General features: G+C 38.9%; 1 protein-coding gene across 6 annotated transcripts; it reads right to left on the bottom strand.

Annotated features, from left to right (window-relative positions):
• Window positions 1–231: 231 nt before the first annotated feature.
• On the bottom strand, window positions 232–18,741 carry slc2a15b (solute carrier family 2 member 15b). 6 transcript variants are annotated; one of them, XM_086296665.1, is made up of 12 exons: window positions 17,343–17,441; window positions 13,182–13,323; window positions 12,822–12,982; window positions 12,586–12,710; window positions 12,161–12,306; window positions 10,099–10,231; window positions 9,728–9,915; window positions 7,365–7,475; window positions 6,513–6,614; window positions 5,805–5,880; window positions 4,491–4,618; window positions 232–3,633 (listed from the first exon to the last, which is right to left on the bottom strand). In XM_086296665.1, the coding sequence occupies exons 3-12, from the start codon at window positions 12,866–12,868 to the stop codon at window positions 3,406–3,408; spliced, it is 1,284 nt and encodes a 427-aa protein (XP_086152791.1). In that variant the 5' UTR covers window positions 12,869–12,982; window positions 13,182–13,323; window positions 17,343–17,441; the 3' UTR covers window positions 232–3,405. The 6 variants fall into 6 exon arrangements, with proteins under 6 accessions (XP_086152791.1, XP_086152793.1, XP_086152792.1 ...); XM_086296667.1 differs by lacking the exon at window positions 17,343–17,441 and adding an exon at window positions 16,193–16,225; XM_086296666.1 differs by lacking the exon at window positions 17,343–17,441 and adding an exon at window positions 16,143–16,209.
• Window positions 18,742–18,967: the final 226 nt, after the last annotated feature.

The following is an 18,967-nucleotide window of genomic DNA, read 5'->3' as shown; positions in this document are numbered from 1 at the left end:
TTCGACCCTCGCAGAGAAAAATAGTCAGTGATGGCACTAACACACTGAGAAGTACATCTGAGCAACATTTTACCAAAGCTTCTTCACGCTATGATCACACAGTTTGAGATGAACGACTAAAGTAGACGGTCATAACTTAGTAACACTTTAGTAACATTTTAACTGACACACTTTGCGCAGAATGACGGAACCAGAGGTAGATAATAAAACACTTTGTTTGATTTACAATGTCATAACAACATTTTGACTAATACATGCTGCCTCTGTGTCATTAGCCAGAGATCACATTTTATTTTAATAACTAAATCTGAGGTTGACTCCAAAAGAGAGTCAGTCACCACAGACACCTGTGTTAGCACATGCAGTATTAGAGTAAAACGAACAAAATAAAATATTTGTTCTTGCTTATTAATTTCCCCATTGAGAAAAAACAGCAATAGCTGGTAGCTGTCTGCAGACATATGATCTAATTCGAGTCATCAAACTGGACCTCCTTGTTATGTTTGTGGTTTCAGACCTCTTAGAGCAGCGGTCCCCAACCCCCGGGCCTCGGACCGGTACCGGTCCGTGAGTCGTTTGGTACCGGGCCGTGAGAGTTGAGGCTCAGGTGTGAAATGTATGGTTTTCAGGGTTTTTATCGGTTTTCAGCGTTATTTTGTTATCGTTTTTATCGTTATCTCGGTTTTCCTGGGTCTTTTCACGTGTGTTATGAATAAATGTTCTTTTTTTCGGTACCGGTACTAGTTTTATTTTGTTGTATTTATCCGCGACACCTTAAAGGCCAGTCCATGAAAATATTGTCAGGCATAAACCGGTCCATGGCGCAAAAAAGGTTGGAGACCGCTGTCTTAGAGCTCTTGCTTTGCAGGTAATTTTACTCTAGTCTGTACTCCAAATTTTATTGAGTAAAATTATAGTATTTAACAATTATCCTTAATTAACAACTATCTGTAATTTACCCATAGAGCCTGTGAATGCACGTTGCTAACTAAACTTGCTAGCATTACCAAAACATTCATTTTAATAACTACATACCATCTGCAGGAGAAACACCAGCCAAATTTGACAGCTATTAACATTTTTCTTAATAGCTTATATCTGTGAAACACTTGTAAAGTAAGTAAGGTCTGTTTATTTGCCCTTCAGTTATAAAAATCTTCCTTAGTGCATGCAGTACTGTAGTATGTTTTTTTCTGAGCACTTGTTGCCCATATTGAGCAGTTAGATGCCTGCTGTGTACGACAGTCTCCCTGTTGATAAAAAATGATGTTATTTGATGAAATTAGATCTGCAACTAAATAGACCTTGTGGTGACAATGTTTTCTAAACTGCTATTACAAACCCAGGAATGAACTGTGAACCTTACTGTTGAATGATTTATTTGCTAATAAAGCTCCTTTCAGCTGCTACTTTATTAACACGTGGTCGCCAAAGTGGAAAGCTATGCATTTTTTTGATTTGGCAGATTGTTGCACCAGAGGCCTCTCCTGATGCAGTCTCAAAGGGATTTTTGTCTTCTCACGGGATAAAACTAGGGTGTCTTTACTTGTCAGGCAGATCTGTAAACCACTAAATTCTAGAGATAATGAATGATTTATTAACCAATAATAAGAATCAGAATAATCCTGCCTTTATTAAAGCTTTAACTTACTGGGCAGCATTTGCCTGCCTTTCAGGCCAAAGTTTGAGTTCTGTTGTTGCCCTTTGGTGTGAATAGCTCCTTTTGCAACGTTTTTCCATTATGTCACTGTTGGGAATGATTTTGGTTGCAGTTTGAAAATCTCCGTTTTATTTGTGTATTATTTTCATAATTCATTTTTGTTCGTGCTGTAATTGCAAGTGTTGTTGTGTTAGCTTTATGGTAGTTTTGGTGAGACGCAATGATGCCACACAATATTTCTCTTGATTTTAATTTTCTAAGTGTGGGAGTCCTTTTCCAGCATCACATCAGCTCAATGAATGTGAAGCAAATATAGCCCCCAAAAGAAGTCAAAGTATTGTGCTAACTCAGAGGTGCTGCTTAGGGCTTGATGTTAAAGTAGAAATGCACTTCTGAGTTTATGAATGGAATTTTTTCATATTAATGTTTTGTATGTTTGCTTGTTATTATAGGCAAAACACAAAGAACAAACAGACAAAAGAAATCCAGGGTCAGATGTATTTTTGTGTCTTGTAAATGATAAAGCATTAAAAATTGACTGAGCAATCTTGTGCAGCTACTATACAAGATTCTTCAGCGGTATACTAACTAATTACTCTATATAAAGTTTGCATGCATGTGTATTTGGAAGAGGATGTGTTTGTGCTGTGATCTCTGAACTTGACAAGGCCAAGGTCTGATAACTTCTTGTTAGTGATCATGATCGACTACAGCTAGGAGTTTCTCTTCGCCAGTATAAAAAGGATTTGTTTGACAGCATTCACTGGATTGACCGATATTCAGAACAAAGTCAAAGGAATTTGGGGATGATCCAAAACTGACACCTTCAAGCTCGACTAAAATATGTAGCTGCCTACACGGACAAGCCAAATGCCTTCTGGAGAAAAGTTTTATGGCTAGATTAGACAAAGACTGAGCAATTTGGCCAAAAGAGGTGTGCTTGGAGGAGAAAAGGTGAGGCTTTCAAAGTCTAAGAACACTTCACCAACTTTAAGTGTGGTGGTGGTAGCATCATGCTCAGAAGCTGTTTTGCTGTCAGTAGTACTGGTACCTTGCACAAAGTGGATGGGATAATGAAGAACTACTGTCAAATTCTTCAGTTAAAACTTTGATACAGTTGGATGTTTCAACAGGACAATGATCCCAAACACACATTAAAACTGGTTTTGGAATGGATACAGGACGCTAACATTAAGATTCTGGAATGGCCTTCCCAAAGCCCCCACCTCCTCCATAGACTATGGTTAAAAGCTATTACCACATCAAGAAACCAGTTTAAATTAAATCTACCAGTTCTGTCAAGAAGAAAGATCAAATGTCCAGTACGAGTTATGACAGAAGCATAATTCTGGTTACCAAAGGCATCTACAAAAGGTCCAACCCACTAAAGGACGTTTAATCAAATATTAGTGGGGATATATGTATATTTTTGAGTCTGTATGCATACTTTTAATTTTGAGTGGATTTGAGAAAATACAACATGAATTCACAACTGTGTCCCCAGTTCATATTTTCTAAAAGCATTAAAAATGTTTGCCATACAATCATTCCAACCTTAAAAAAAGAACAATTCAAAGGAGTCATTAAAAGTCCAAAATTACCATGACATTCATGCCCATGAAGAGTATGTAAACTTCTGACCATAACTGTATGCAGTGACAATTTGCACGAAGCAGCTGATCTGACAGTTCCTTGTCTGTATCACTGACAGTGTTGGTTGAGCTCCTATTCAACTGGCTGAATTCCTATTTTTTGTTATGGAAGTCGAGGGTTCCATAGCCGTTCATCAGAGCCATTTTTAGTTCACTATTTGGATACAGCTCTTCTTCACAGATCTCATTCTTGGTGGCAAACATCTGGCTGATCTCCAAGAAAGTTTTGTTCTTGGTCTCTGGAATGATGAAGAAGGTATAGACAGCCACTCCCAAGCAGACCACACAGAAGATCAGGTAACAGAAAGGACCTGTAGCAATCTGGGGTGGAAGGACACAAAAAAATACAAATGCACAGTTAAAGACACAAAACATGAAAGGTAGATTATTGGTTTTGTTGGCTTAAAGGTTAACGTTAGCATTAATAGCATTAGCATTAACATAGCAAATTTTTAAGGCAAGTACTTCCCTTTTTTTTTTTAAAGCTGTAAATGATCTACTAGGTTTCCAAACTAGCCAGGGGCTCTTTTATTGCCCTTATTGCCATTATTTTTGCTGGAAAAGACAGTAAGATCAGTAGCAAATCGGTGATGTTTTGCAGCAGGGGAAATGTTTTGGTATAAACTCTAAGGTAGGCTATAAAACAGAAAAAACACAGGACAGGGTGTTTAGCCTAGCTTATCCCAGAGACTAGAGGAAGACGGTACCTGCTAGCCTGAAGACCTAAAACACTTTCTGAGAGCAATGAAGTTATTTTGCTTCATGTGGAATAAAAACAGAAAGATTAAGGAACGTGCAATCTCATATTTTAAGATCTATGGCCAGACTAATTACTGACTGCCTCGGTCACTGTCAACTTAACAATTAATTGTCCTCTTTACTTTGTAGCTGTTCACTTGGAACGAAGCCGAGGACAATGACAGACAGCAAGGTCGGGACTTTTAATTGGCAATTTTATTGGTATTTGTGGAGTCACTTCTGTTCAGACAAAAGTGCACAGCCAGTCGTATACACACAGTAGATGTGCATCAAATGTCAAGACTACACATGTACAAAAAAAATAAAAAAATAGAAATAAAGCCTTTTTACATGTTTTTTCACTATAAACTGGACAGTATATTTAGATGGCTTTTGTGTACATTTGAATTTAGCTCTGTGGGATACAAGTCAGTGCTAACCTCTAAGAAGGGAAAGACAAAACCAATGGTGAAGTTGGACATCCAGTTGAGGCAACCAGCTACGGTGTACGCAGCCGGTCGATGAGACTGCTTAAACAGCTCCGCAGTGATCAGGAAAGGCACACCCGCTGTAAAGAATACACAAAAACATATTTTTCTTATTCCAAAAATATTCCCAACAACACCACATGAAGACAGTTTAATCTAACTAAGCATCCTGTTATAACACAAATCACATTTAATTACTTAGTATGGCTATATGAATCTATTGGGTGATGTGAAATTAACATCGGCATCTTAGTTCATCAATTACTTTATCAATACTCCCACTCAGGACTCTTCCTTGGCAGTTACTCAAAATTAACAGAAGATGATTAATGATAAACATTTCACAAGCCCAAGTGCTATTATATTACACTCCTTTTTCTACATGTACTTCATTATGTGTTCATTATTACTCACTAATCATAGACTGACAAGAAAGGAAGGTGTTTGTCAAGACGGCAAAACTCCACTTCTGAACCACAAGACACAGAATAGCTTAGCTCATGCAATTCATTAGTTTAAGATGTGCCTTAACTTTAAACATGTGATTCTTCATTGTTAGAAGTGAAGGCTATGAAGGAGAAATATGCATTAGTATAAGCTCTAATGATTAGCTTTCCGAATAATGTCCTCATTATTCTGTGCATGATAACTGCAGAGAGAAAAGTTTAATATTGTCAAACCAATAACTACACCATAATTTGTCAACATCTGCGGTATATATGGGAGGGCATCAATGTGCAAGCAAGGTTTCATTTGAAGGAAACCATATTCATCACAGCTAGCTTATGAACAATGAGCCATTAGAAGTCTAATTGCAGCAAGAGAAATCCTTGTTTGCTGAGGTATAGATTTCGCCTGTTTGACGAATGACGTTATGTAAACCAGATTTGTTCTAATCCATCATCCTCGCAGGTTCGCTCGACGTGGCTCTCATCGTTGTAAACTATTGCCTCTTAATTCACTTCACTCATCTCATCCAGTGTACAAATGGCTGTGAGAATGGAAGCAGTGTGGCAGTTAGGATTTCCTAATTTACAAGACTAATGAAATACAATATCTCCTCACAGCCAGAGGAGGAGTGTGGAGGATGGGGTGCTGATGTTTTCAAGCTTTAATGCCTGCTATTGTGCAAGTTTCCAGCAGGGTGCAGTGTTTCCTCATACACAGGATTACTTCTAGCTAATGCAATCACATGTAGCTTTGAAAGTGTTGGAAAGTTTTCATGCCAGATACAGATACAAGATTGTTTTTTTGTTTTTTTTTTACCTGGACCTATGCAGAAGCCAGCAATAATCCCAATAACACAGCCCACACTGATGTAGCGCATGTAGGACAACTGCGGCTGTGATTGGTCAAACACAAGTCATGAGTTGCAGATAGTCACACACAGTTTTTTTTTAATATTATTCATTTATATGATGACTTCAGATGGAAAAATCTCTAAGCCTATCTAACATTTTATTTTGTTTTAAATATTTCGTCAGTGTCCTATGTTCAGCTTCAGTGAGTTTACTTTAACAGCAGTGAAATGGTCACTGAATGAAATGCTTTTTAACAAATTTGATAGTCTTTTGCAGCGAAACCTGCTTTGCATTTGTGCATCATCCTTTGTGCAGTCCACCTCTTTGGATGAGACATAGGAAATAGTTGCTAAACATGCAACTGAAAACAATCTTACAGATAAGTGTGTTTTGACTGGTGTTCCTGTGGACATGGTAGCTTTTAGTGGCATTTAGAGGTTTCTGCTAGCAAACCATGTTTGGAAAGAGGCTTAGCATGGCTTTGAAGTGAAGCTTTCACCTGATATAATTTTCTCATTTTTCACAGAGGGTGTCACTTAGAGGCTTTTGCATCTGAAGACATACAATAATTTATGTAAATTATGTAAATTTGGTTATGTCCTAAGCTCCATGTAATGTACTATAATGTCATGCAAAATATTCCTAAACCAGCAGGATATCAGATGACATGTACCTGGAAGAGGACAGACACAGTGATTCCGGCACAGCACAGTCCCATAAAAAGGAAACCACCAATCATCAGTGGTCTTCTGCCCAGACGCTCAATAGTGAAACACTAAATAACGGACAAATAAGCAGGACTACATGTGACTAACCCATAAAAATAGATTTTCAAAAAGTTAGTTGCAATTATACAAATCTTTCGTTTGCATATATATATATATATATATATATATATATATATATTTTTTTTTTTTTTTCAATAGAGTATAACATGGCCCTGTGCACGCTACAGAATAAATGACCTTCATTAGGTTTCAGCTCACCTTCCCCTAATCAGATTTTATGCAAGCATGACCAAGACAACAGAAAACACAAACTGAAACAGTCAAGTTAAACAAAACAGACTGTGCATGACTACATGTCATAACCAAAATAACCAAAGTCATTATTTCTTTTAAGTATTTTAGGTAAGAAGTTACATGTTTATCAGAAGGGAAGGCATTTGTTTTTCCCAGTTTCTCTTTTTCTTGTGGATCAAGACTGAAGTTACCATCAGTCATACAAGGCACAGATTTATTGCAACCCCAAGTGCTTCATGGTTAATTAATCTGCTAATTCTATTTTCAGTTTAGCAGCCATTAAATCCATAACAAAACAAAAAATTCAATTTTTTATGTCAAGTTCCCAATATACTTAATTCTGTTGTATATTTTTGCTTTAACACTAGTCAAACAGATCTCAGACCAGGAAAACAGCAGCACATTATCACATCTGTGTTCCAACGTTACAAGTCCAAAATATAAAAAATCCTTGTATAATAGAAATACATTCATTTCATCTTAATGTGTGTGTGTCTACTCACCCCCAGCATCCCTGAGATGACCTCAATGGCCCCAGTTCCCACTGTTGTGTACTGAATATAAGGGTCTGCGATTCCTGCATTCCTAAAAATGTCATTTGTATAGAACCAGATCTGAAATTGACACAAGGTTTATTGATATGTTGAATCCTTTGGACTATTGATACAGCAAAAATCAAAGTTTGCCTTGTTTCCTTAAGGAGCCAAAAAGTCACTCTGCTTATCTGGTAATGCACACGATTCATCATAGTGATCATTATCACAAGGCCGACCATCACTCATGCATTTGAGATACAGCTTTTCATCAGTATGGACTCCTGACAAGTACTCCCCTTGAAATTAATTTGCGCATTCTCATTAATCACACTTTGCTGATACAACATCCATCATTGATGATGTGCGGACAAGATCGTGATCAGTGCAGTTAAATGCTGTCTTGTTGATTTAGTAACCATACATATAACATTTCATCACCATTGAAGGCTTGAAGTATGCAAACAGACGAGCAAAGCAGAAGGCCTGCACAAGCACAAACAATTCCAGAAACTTAAACAACTGGGATAAGATTTGATGAAGATGAATATAAGCTGCTAGGCTAAAACGCCTCCTTACTGAGCTAAAATCTCCTCTAATATAAGAATTGTGTTATATGAGTTGATTCATATATTTTGTTTTACGCACATGAGCACTAAAGTGCAAGCCAGTAACACTGCAGTGATGTCAGAGTGCTAAGCAAAGTAGCCATGGCTCATTTCACTCTGGAGCTTTTTTCAGCTTTTTCAGGCCAAACTGTTTGTTTAACAGAAGTAGCCTCATCTAATCACAGGATTTCAAAAGTGTTCTTGGATTATTTAGCTCATCTAATCTGACATGCCTCAGTGTGTAAACCTAACCTAGATTTACACAATGAGGTATGTACAGTTAAAGTAGGAAAAGTTAAGTAGGAGAAAATCACAGTCTTAAAATGACTTAATCTCTGGGCTTACTCAAAGCTACAATGCCAACTATACTACTTCAGTATTACCAAAACAAGCATCTGTCTTGAGAAACTGTCCTTGAGAAGACAGATGCTGATAACATAATAGTTTAATGGCAACTTCTACTTTATACAACCTAGTTCAGGAAACCGTTCATTGAGCACATTTGTGTCAAATGTCCTAGTGCCTTACACTTCCACATTACAAAAAGTGGATAAAACCTAGTTCACTTTTTAGTGGAGTATGTTGATCCTAAACAGATGCAGGTAGCCTCAGCACATGTCTCAACTTACTCTACCTTAAGAAAAAACAACCAAAGAGCGTAATCCTCATTATCCGTTTTATTACAGCATTCTTATTTGGAACTGATTTTGCTCATGCTGAATTATCCACTACAACCAGTACAAAGACACTGGAAATCATTCATTACATTCATCTGGAAAATATTTTGTTACCTGAAAATTAACTTTATGAATTTAGTTATGCATTTATTTGTCCCTTCTTTTCCTTCTTCACGATTTATCCATGATTTCACTTGTTTATGATTATGAATATGTAGTCGATGCTTTGTCGTATTCTCTTGCTTCGTGTAGAAGTGGAAGAACGAAAACAAAGCAAGAGCAGCAACAAAATAATAGCGGGGCTGCCACTTTATGATGTGAATGACAGTACAGCTACAGTAGTACTTGCAGAAGAAATAGCTCTTTCATCATTTTTCCTAGGTTGAGTGGCTCCCCAGCTGGCTGTAATAACTCTACAAAATCAGCACCACAAATACTGTAAAAGCACCATGTTGTAACATGTTGAATAATATCTGGTTGTGCACAAACTCAGTCTGTATGAATATGATTATAAGTATCCAATATTTTAAGAAAAAACATGCACATTTACTTTTCAAACTCTCTTGAATTGCTTAGTTTTACTTTTCGTGTCTCAGATTTGGAGACACTACTTCTTCTGGAGGTTTGAAGCCTTCCAGTGTTCCTGGCTGGAACAGCTGGGACTGAGAGACTCAGTGGGGTGCACCCCTGCTGCGAAATGGCACTAGCATATGAGCCTGCATGCCTGGAGCCTCCATCCATATGAAGCAATGAGTACAAAGATGTGTTTGACTTTGTGTTCGGATGGGTGGACCTTGTTATGTGAGGTAACGCTGAGGGAGAGCACCAGGAGATAATGAGGCATGGTCACATCGCCCCCTGCTTAGTCATTCAGTGGGTGTGAGACTGTGATGTATGGATGGACGGGAGGAGCCCAGCTGGGAACTCTCGCACTATAAGATCTCCCTCTCATATAATAACTGCACAGTTGTTGCACATTCAAAATGTGACAATACACACACATATAAACAAAAGATGAAAAAAACAACACAATAGTTCTCCTACTCACGGCATCAATCCCAGACAGCTGCATGCCGATGTTGACCACTGCAACAGTGAGGACCTGCCAGCGGACACAGCTGTCCATGAGGAGGCTGCAGACAGAGAGGGTCTGCATGGAGGACAAAGAGCGTTGCTCCTCCTGCATCTCTTCAACCTCAGCCTGAATGTTTCCTTTAGTACGGAACCACTTTAGGGCTACAGAACGGAGTGAAACAGGAGTCTTTTTTATTAAACCAGTTTTAATTCATCCTTCAAGTATCACAGTGAAAGGATTATGTAAAGTTTGAGAATCTGTTCTAGGCGTCTTGATCTTCCTTTGTAATAGGGGTTAGGGGTTAGGTTATTCAGAAAAGGAAAGCAAGAAATGCACTTTTTAACCTGCAATGGTGGCATGCACATCTCCTCTCTCTATTAGCAGATATCGTGGACTCTCTGGAAACCATGGCAACAGTATCAGCTGGACCATGGTAGGAACCGCCACAAGAGACAAAAGCAGAGGCCAGTGCTCTTCCTGTGTGGGGAAAAAACAACCCCAATAAAAACCAAAGACCTCACCTAAACCTTGATTTAAAAAAATAATAATATCATCATCATCTAAAACTATTCATTCCATCTTTACCATCTTTGTCTTTATACCTACAGTGGGGCAAAAAAGTATTTAGTCAGCCACCGATTGTGCAAGTTCCCCCACTTAAAATGATGACAGAGGTCAGTAATTTGCACCAGAGGTACACTTCAACTGTGAGAGACAGAATGTGAAAAAAAAAAAATCCATGAATCCACATGGTAGGATTTGTAAAGAATTTATTCGTAAATCAGGGTGGAAAATAAGTATTTGGTCACCTCAAACAAGGAAAATCTCTGGCTCTCACAGACCTGTAACGTCTTCTGTAAGAAGCTTTTCTGTCCCCCACTTGTTACCTGTATGAATGGCACCTGTTTGAACTCATCATCTGTATAAAAGACACCTGTCCACAGCCTCAAACAGTCAGACTCCAAACTCCGCCATGGCCAAGACCAAAGAGCTTTCGAAGGACACCAGGAAAAGTATTGTAGACCTGCACCAGACTGGGAAGAGTGAATCTACAATAGGCAAGCAGCTTGGTGTGAAAAAATCAACTGTGGGAGCAATCATCAGAAAATGGAAGACATACAAGACCACTGATAATCTCCCTCGATCTGGGGCTCCACGCAAGATCTCATCCCGTGGGGTCAAAATGATCATGAGAACGGTGAGCAAAGATCCCAGAACCACACGGGGGGACCTGGTGAATGACCTGCAGAGAGCTGGGACCAAAGTAACAAAGGTCACCATCAGTAACACACTACAACGGCAGGGAATCAAATCCCGCAGTGCCAGACGTGTTCCGCTGCTGAAGCCAGTGCATGTCCAGGCCCGTCTGAAGTTTGCCAGAGAGCACATGGATGATGCAGCAGAGGATTGGGAGAATGTCATGTGGTCAGATGAAACCAAAGTAGAACTTTTTGGTATAAACTCAACTCGTCGTGTTTGGAGGAAGAAGAATACTGAGTCGCATCCCAAGAACACCATACCTACTGTGAAGCATGGGGGTGGAAACATCATGCTATGGGGCTGTTTTTCTGCCAAGGGGACAGGACGACTGATCCGTGTTAAGGACAGAATGAATGGGGCCATGTATCGTGAGATTTTGAGCCAAAACCTCCTTCCATCAGTGAGAACTTTGAAGATGAAACGAGGCTGGGTCTTCCAACATGACAATGATCCAAAACACACCACCCGGGCAACAAAGGAGTGGCTCCGTAAGAAGCATTTGAAAGTCCTGGAGTGGCCTAGCCAGTCTCCAGACCTCAACCCCATAGAAAATCTGTGGCGGGAGTTGAAAGTCCGTGTTGCTCGGCGACAGCCCCAAAATATCACTGCTCTCGAGAAGATCTGCATGGAGGAATGGGCCAAAATACCAGCTACTGTGTGTGCAAACCTGGTAAAGACCTATAGTAAACGTTTGACCTCTGTTATTGCCAACAAAGGTTATGTTACAAAGTATTGAGTTGTATTTTTGTTATTGACCAAATACTTATTTTCCACCCTGATTTACGAATAAATTCTTTACAAATCCTACCATGTGGATTCATGGATTTTTTTTTCACATTCTGTCTCTCACAGTTGAAGTGTACCTCTGGTGCAAATTACTGACCTCTGTCATCATTTTAGGTGGGGGAACTTACACAATCGGTGGCTGACTAAATACTTTTTTGCCCCACTGTATATTTAGCTATTCCATAAGTAAACATAGGGTGTCTTGAAGCTTTTTCTGTCTGAAAGTATATTGTTTGCAACGCTTTGTGCATCTGCTCAATTGTAGATCACAGAGTCTCTGCATGCATGCATCAATTCAAAATGTTATTTTTATTACATATTAGAACTATGAAAGCCAGTCAAACATCACAGCATAAGAACCTTTCCCAGTATCTCCGAGAGCCCCAGGACCTGAGCGATGAAAACTCCAAGACAAATGTGAATGCTGGGAACAAGGCCCAGGAAGCCTCGCAAATTCTTAGGAGCGATCTCACCGAGGTACATCGGCACCACACTGAGAGAAATCCCTGTAGAAACGAAGAAAGTGCAATTAATACAGTCTGACTGTGCTGGTGCAAAAATGAACAAAACACCAAATATGAACTGAAAAGGCAATTTAAAGCATAAATGACTCAGCTGTTTATAGATTATAGGAAATGTATATACAGCTATTTTTCACCAACAACACAAAGTGCTGCTAATTACAGACAAATATGTGACAGTAATAATAACAGTAATAAATATTAAGAGGAGATTATTGACATTGGAATAAATTTTAGTCAACCAGGAACAGTAGGCATGTCTACCTGAATGTACTCCTGTGATGAAACGCCCAATGATGACCATCTCAGGAATTCTGCACCATCTGCTAAAGCCCATCAGAGCTCCGCCCATAAAAACAAGTGCAGTGGATCTCACCAGAGTCCCTTTCCTGTTTGGACGCAGTGATTCTCGTTGCTCAGCTCTCTAAGTTTGAGTCTGTCACAGGTTAATAGCAATTTATAAACATGCACTCAAAATTCATAAACATGGTCACACTGACCTTCCATATTTGGTAACTAGTCTGCCCACCAGCAGTGCTCCGGTCATTCCACCAATGGCAAAGATTGACACAGTAAGAGAGTACAAGACGGTAAGAAGATGCCCATCCGGAGTCAAGCCATGACTTTCTAATAATGTCTCATTGTAGAAGTCTTTGATGTACTGGTGGAAAACAAGGTAAATTCATTTTCTAAGCAAAAAACACCCCAAATAAATCAAACCCAGTGTAAAAAGATTGTGTGCAATCAAAAGATAATGTTACCTTTTTTAGATATCTTATTTATTTAGCCTTTTATTTATTATTCTAGCACAGCAGTTTTATAGGAGCCAGAGTTCAAAATATTGTTGTTTTTTTTCTTACACTGAGCTTCGTGCAGCCATGTGCTCTCTGAAACCAGCTCTCTGAAACCAGCTCCTCTTCCTTTTAAAGCAACTTTCTTCTGACCGACTGCTCCTTGCAAACCGAAAGTTTGAAGAGGAGTGTGGAGCTTCTGTGCTCACATCTAAAGCCATGAGACGACTATAATAAATACATCCAATCTTACCAACATAAACGAGAGCCAAGAGTTGCAAAAACAGCCTGAAATAGAGCAGTCAGAAGCCTGGATTTGTGAATAGTGCAAATACTAAGTTATTATCAATTACACCGATCAAACTTTTTGAAACCTTGAACATGTTTAATGTGAGCATCCGTAACTGTAACACTACAGACATGACACAAAAAATGAAACATAAATGATACGTCACAATATATCCCCAAAAGACCTGATAAATGAAAATTTGATGTTGTAACTTCAATAATTTAAGTCAAGTCAAATTCAAAGCTGAAAAGGACTCATCGACTGCATGCTTGATGAATCTGACGGTGATGCCTTTCACTCAATAAAGTGTCCAGGATGATCCATTGCATTAAAATTTTAAGAAAAATATGAATTAAATATATACATTAATATGAATTCAAAAGAATACAGAAAAGGTGCAGGAGAGGACCAGAGGTGGGACCAAGTCATTGTTTTGCAAGTCTCAAGTCTTTATCCTCAAGTCTCAAGTCAAGTCTCAAGTAATGTCAGGCAAGTCAGAGTCGAGTCTCAAGTCACTGGTGTAAAAGTCCGAGTCAAGTCACAAGTCTGAAACTTTGAATTTCAAGTCCTTTCGAGTCTTTAAAAAAAAAAAAAAGAAAAAAAGCATGTTGCAGTTATGCTAAATGTAAATATTAGACCATGTAATTTTTTAATCTGTGTTTTTCTCAACACATGACAAAATAGTGAACTTAGAAAATATACACAAATTGTGAAATTGCACCTCTTTAAAATGCAGCTCAATTAAACCTAGCTCCAAGAATAATTTTCACCGACAGTTCTGAGATACGCTGCATGTTATTCTTGGATGCGCTTGTAGGACCGGCTTTGAAATCGCATGACAAAAATATCATATATAAATAAATGATTTTTTTTTTTTTAAATATCATTTAAAAAAAAAACTGTATCACCAACGTAGCCTTGAAAACATTTGCTAGTTAGATGAAGTCAGCTATCTCATCTTAGCATATTTATATGCATATTTATAATTATACGGTTCTTTGAGTGAGTGCATACACTCATGAAGTTTAGTAACTTCAGGTCACTGCAACAAGCCCAGGTACAGTTTACCGCCGGATGGGTGCAGGACCTTGAAATGCACCGTGTAGAACGAAAGACCATCGTACGTATCATAAGTTTACCAGTCTCACAAATTGTTGTCATAAATACACATTCCTTAACCGTTTATTAATAGGACCTTTGAGCTCAACGGTAATTAATTAGTAGTGGAAATAATTTCTGGTACGCGTTACAGAAATGTAGCAGTGACAATAATACTGTATGCTGTAATCGTACTGGGCAATTAGTGATACAAAAAACCTGTTTTATCCTGTGAATAAAAGTATATGTTTTTGTCAGTGTACCATAATAACAGAAGCGAAACGCAATATTGTGTCAGGACAATTTACTATTTATGCACAATAAATAAAGGAGCATAGCGGACAATTTCTGTTCAGCGCCAGACTTGCTTGTAACCTATATCACTAATTATGTTAACTACAACAGCAGACTGACCTTCGTGTAAATGCTTGGAGCAGACTAACCTGTGAGCTGGAGTGTTCTGGGACGTTATATTTGATCTTTGAATGGCTGCAATCCAGGCCACCCGTCGTGTCTTTGTTACTTCGGAAACATGGCTCGAACAATTTCTCTTCAACGACGTAATCCGATAACAACCGATCTCTTTACCCGTCGGCTTCCCGTGGCTGTCATGCGACCGGCTATTGCAGTTAATAATACAACAGCTTCTTGACATTTTTGTGTTTCTTTTTATCGCTGTGTGACTGATTTTAATTGAAAGCCTGCGTGCGCTAGTACCGCTTGCCACGAGTTCCCAGAATCCTTTGCGGTTCTACCCGTGAATGACGTCACATTTTCAATCTCTATATAATATGCATGTTAAATTTTATATTTGGGGTAAAATATCAAGTCTTTTCAAGTAAACCGGTTCAAGTCCAATTCAAGTCCCAAGTCATTGGTGTAAAAGTCCAAGTCAAGTCACAAGTCTTAGAACATTTTTTCAAGTCAAGTCTAAAGTCATAAAATTAATGACTCGAGTCTGACTCGAGTCCAAGTCATGTGACTCGAGTCCACACCTCTGGAGAGGACACAATTCAAAAATTCTCCCTGTACTATGTGCTATGTTATCGCACATAAAAAGGCCTCAGTGAAAGTCTACAGATCTCATAAAGAAGCATACGACAGTAACAACATAGTAAGTGTCCATAACCAACAGGAAGGGAAATTTATATTTGCTCCTTTGCTTTGTTTCTGTATTGATTTCTTATACAAAGTAATGAAAATTATTGAAACAACAGAAAGTGTCATATGATGTCAGAAAGGTTGACTTTATTCTCACATCTCACTTCCATATCAGTCGGGAGTCGGCTTACGCTAGCTAAATTGCTAGCTTAGCCAAAGGACACAAGCAGAAGCAACTAAATTGGCTCCATGTCTTTTGAAATTAGCCGTGCCAGGAAATAGTTATTACATTAATGTGTGCGTTTTAGAGCATTAGAGAGATGACTTGTGACTTCATTCCATCCTCCCGTGACCAGTAGCTAAGCTAATCATCTCGTGAATCTATTTTTATAAAAATGAAACTCATGTCAAGCTTCTAAAGCCGGGCATACACTGTCCGATTTTTCAGTCGTGCGACTGTTTTGGGGATCGGCCCGAGTTTCGCCTTAATCGTGTGTCGTGCATCGTGCAGTATACATGAGGTAACAAGAAGCGATTAACACCTCATGACCAGCTCCCGATCATCAATCGTATGGTCGCAAGAAAATCAAACCTGTCTGAAATCCTTTCGGCCCTCGTGAGGGTGTCAACTCAGCCTCTCACACTGCGCATGCGCAAACAGAATTGGAAGTAGAAAGACGGAGCAGCACGGCAGTGATCTGGACACAAGCGATGGAGGCACAACTTGAAGAAATTTGGCAAGCTCATCCGAGCATTTCGATGTGGCCTCACAATATTATCACGAGCGCACCAACCGTGAAAAGAGTTGGATGGACATTGCTGCTCAACTGCAGCCGCCTGGTCAATGTTTTTCATTAGCAATTTAGCAAAGTTGATGGTGGTGGTGTGTGTGTCAGTGTCTGTTAAAGACAGAGAGGGAGAGACAGATTTTGTGTTTAAGCTTATAAGCTTCATGTTATGGACGCACAGTGTGAGCACTCAAGTCGCATCAGAGCATCGGGCCGTATAGTGTGAGACCCTGCATCGTGACCCACGAACTTCTAACCCCTGCGAATCAATCGTAGAGTTTGAGCAGGAGCTGAATAATGCAACTGAAAAAAATCGCACAGTGTATGCCCAGCTTAATGTAGACAGTGCATCTGCAAGCATTTCAACATGTCTAAGCCTCCCTCTAAACCAATTACAGTTTCATTGTGGATATTTAAAAACAATAGCATTAAGAAAACACCCTGGCTGGCTGATTCCTGACCTGGAACTGATGCAGGGTTTTTATAAAATTTTTGTTACTTTAATCCACGACTATAAAACATATTTATAAAGTTTCAACAACAGATACCAAGCTCTAGAAAAACAATGCAAATGAAAGTTGGAGATGAAAGGTTTAGCTGATCCTAAGTCCTGAGATACGAACATGAGACAATACCCTGAACCTGCTCACATGCTTCTGTGGGGCTGAACACATGACTGCACCGCGGCAAATTCAACATCCAAGGAACATAATGGATTAAGAGCTACAGCGTATCAATGACATGGTGAGGTAGCTATATAAGCTCACATGACCCCACATGACAATTTATTTGTTCAGTTGGAGTGTTATGTTCAAATGGGTTATTTAACCATTGAGAATCAAATTTCATACAGTGTTTAACCATAAAGGGAACATTTGAGTTCTCACGAAAAGCATGCACGCAAATGAAATCACAAAACTAGGAGTCTTATTATGTAGACGACGATGAAAATACCTTTGCAGGAGAGTTGACAACGGCCAAGTTATAGCCATAGAGCATAGAGCTGCCAAATGAGGCCAGGAAAGCCACTGCCAGCAGAGGCTTTGTAAGATGCTGTGGAAAACACAAAGCAACACATGAGGGGAAAACCAAGCTGCAAACAGAGTTTACTGTCTCAGGGATGTCTAACTCATTTGACATTGTGGGACACAAACAGTCCACTTTGATGTGAAGTGGACCAGGCCAGTGAAACTCCCCTTTCTTTCAGTGTAAAGCAGTTTAACTATTCATTCAATTCAATTCAATTTTATTTATACAGCACCAAATCACAACAACTTTGCCTCAATGGCCATTTTTATCTAAGCTGTAAAACCTATTTAAACACAATTAAAAGTCAAAAACTTACAGGCGTTGTCACATTCAGTGTCAGAGTGGAGTCTTTGCTTGACCAATTCTGGCCCCCTGACCTTATGTTTGACACCCCTGATCCAATAGATTTCACCATAACTAAACAAACTGGAAGCATAAACAATTACCCTAAATGAATATGTTAAAGCAGCTGACTAAATGTTACAGTTTAGTTAATGTGTATTGAAAAATCAGCTAAATGATGTTTAGTTTTAAAAAGTCACCATGATCAAAGGTACCTGACTTTATTTAGAATTTAAAGCTGTACAACAACAATCAGTGATAACAGATAAGACTCATAAGTCTGTTATGACTAAAGGTAGTCAACAGCTCCTCTGAGCCATTGTCACTCCTTTTAAATATAGTTCACAGGAGACATTGCACCCCACTCAACAACAATTTATTCTGATTAAATATCTCATGTGGAGCTGCTCACATGTCACACCACTTTAAAATGAGACACGAGTAACTTCTCATTTGCCGTTTAAAAACACACACAGGCTACTTTTGCTTTTAAAGTCTCCTTTAGTCTTTTTTTTAACCTGATTTGTGGTAAATTGAACGATGCTTGGAATGTCATATGACGTGGTGACTGGTGCTATTGTACGAGTTCAGTGTGTCATGATGAGTTTTCCAAGGAACCCAGTAAGCATCTTATATGAACCATGACCTTGAACCAACGTTGTACAATGAGATTAGGAGGCATTCGCGACATAATTCCAAAATCATGTGACTAATAAAAAGCAATCACTGGAAACGACCATACCACCCAGGAATTAGATCGAAATTTTTAAAAATGCTTACACTTACCGAGGTGAGTTTTTCATTGTTTCCCTGTAACAGTTCTTCCGCCATTTAAGTCATAAATGATTATTCCCCTTGTGTGAGTTTCTTCGTCATCTGCAAAACTTTTCAAAACTCTTTTCACCGCATCCCCATTTGTAGAGTTTGAGCCGTGATCGTGTACCGGAGAGGAGGCGTGTCGTGTTGATGGGCGGAATTTCCACAGTCGTTAAACCGCCTGCAAAGCAGGCCCATCCCACAACTTTTATCGTTTCCCTTTCCCCAGCAAAGATCACGAGTGTCATCCTACACCCCAGAGTGATTAGAGTAATTTACTTAAAAAAAACAATTTTTATTTAATAATTTGTCAGTTAACATGATTACACAAAACCTACCTTAAAAACCTTAAATTTCGTGGAATTTGATGGAAGAAATTGATTTACAGTTTT

The sequence above is a fragment of the Aulonocara sp. 'chitande type north' Nkhata Bay genome, linkage group LG6, assembly GCF_057382095.1.
Source record: "Aulonocara sp. 'chitande type north' Nkhata Bay isolate Kocher_YH1m ecotype deep benthic linkage group LG6, A_spYH_male_GT1.1, whole genome shotgun sequence".
Taxonomy (NCBI): Eukaryota; Metazoa; Chordata; class Actinopteri; order Cichliformes; family Cichlidae; genus Aulonocara; species Aulonocara sp. 'chitande type north' Nkhata Bay.
The sequence above is the reverse complement of the archived record's forward strand: the minus strand, read 5'-3'. Positions and strand labels throughout refer to the sequence as shown.

What these genes read in the sequence shown, in the direction of transcription:
- slc2a15b (XM_086296664.1), bottom strand. Translation starts at nt 18,590, where the DNA reads ATGGCGGAAGAACTGTTACAGGGAAACAATGAAAAACTCACCTCG. An exon ending in TCTCGGAGATACTGGGAAAG is followed by an intron (nt 10,232 to 12,160) that starts GTTCTTATGCTG and finishes TTCCCCACACAG; the next exon opens with GAAGAGCACTGGCCTCTGCT. An exon ending in TGTGCATGCCACCATTGCAG is followed by an intron (nt 9,916 to 10,098) that starts GTTAAAAAGTGC and finishes TCCGTTCTGTAG; the next exon opens with CCCTAAAGTGGTTCCGTACT.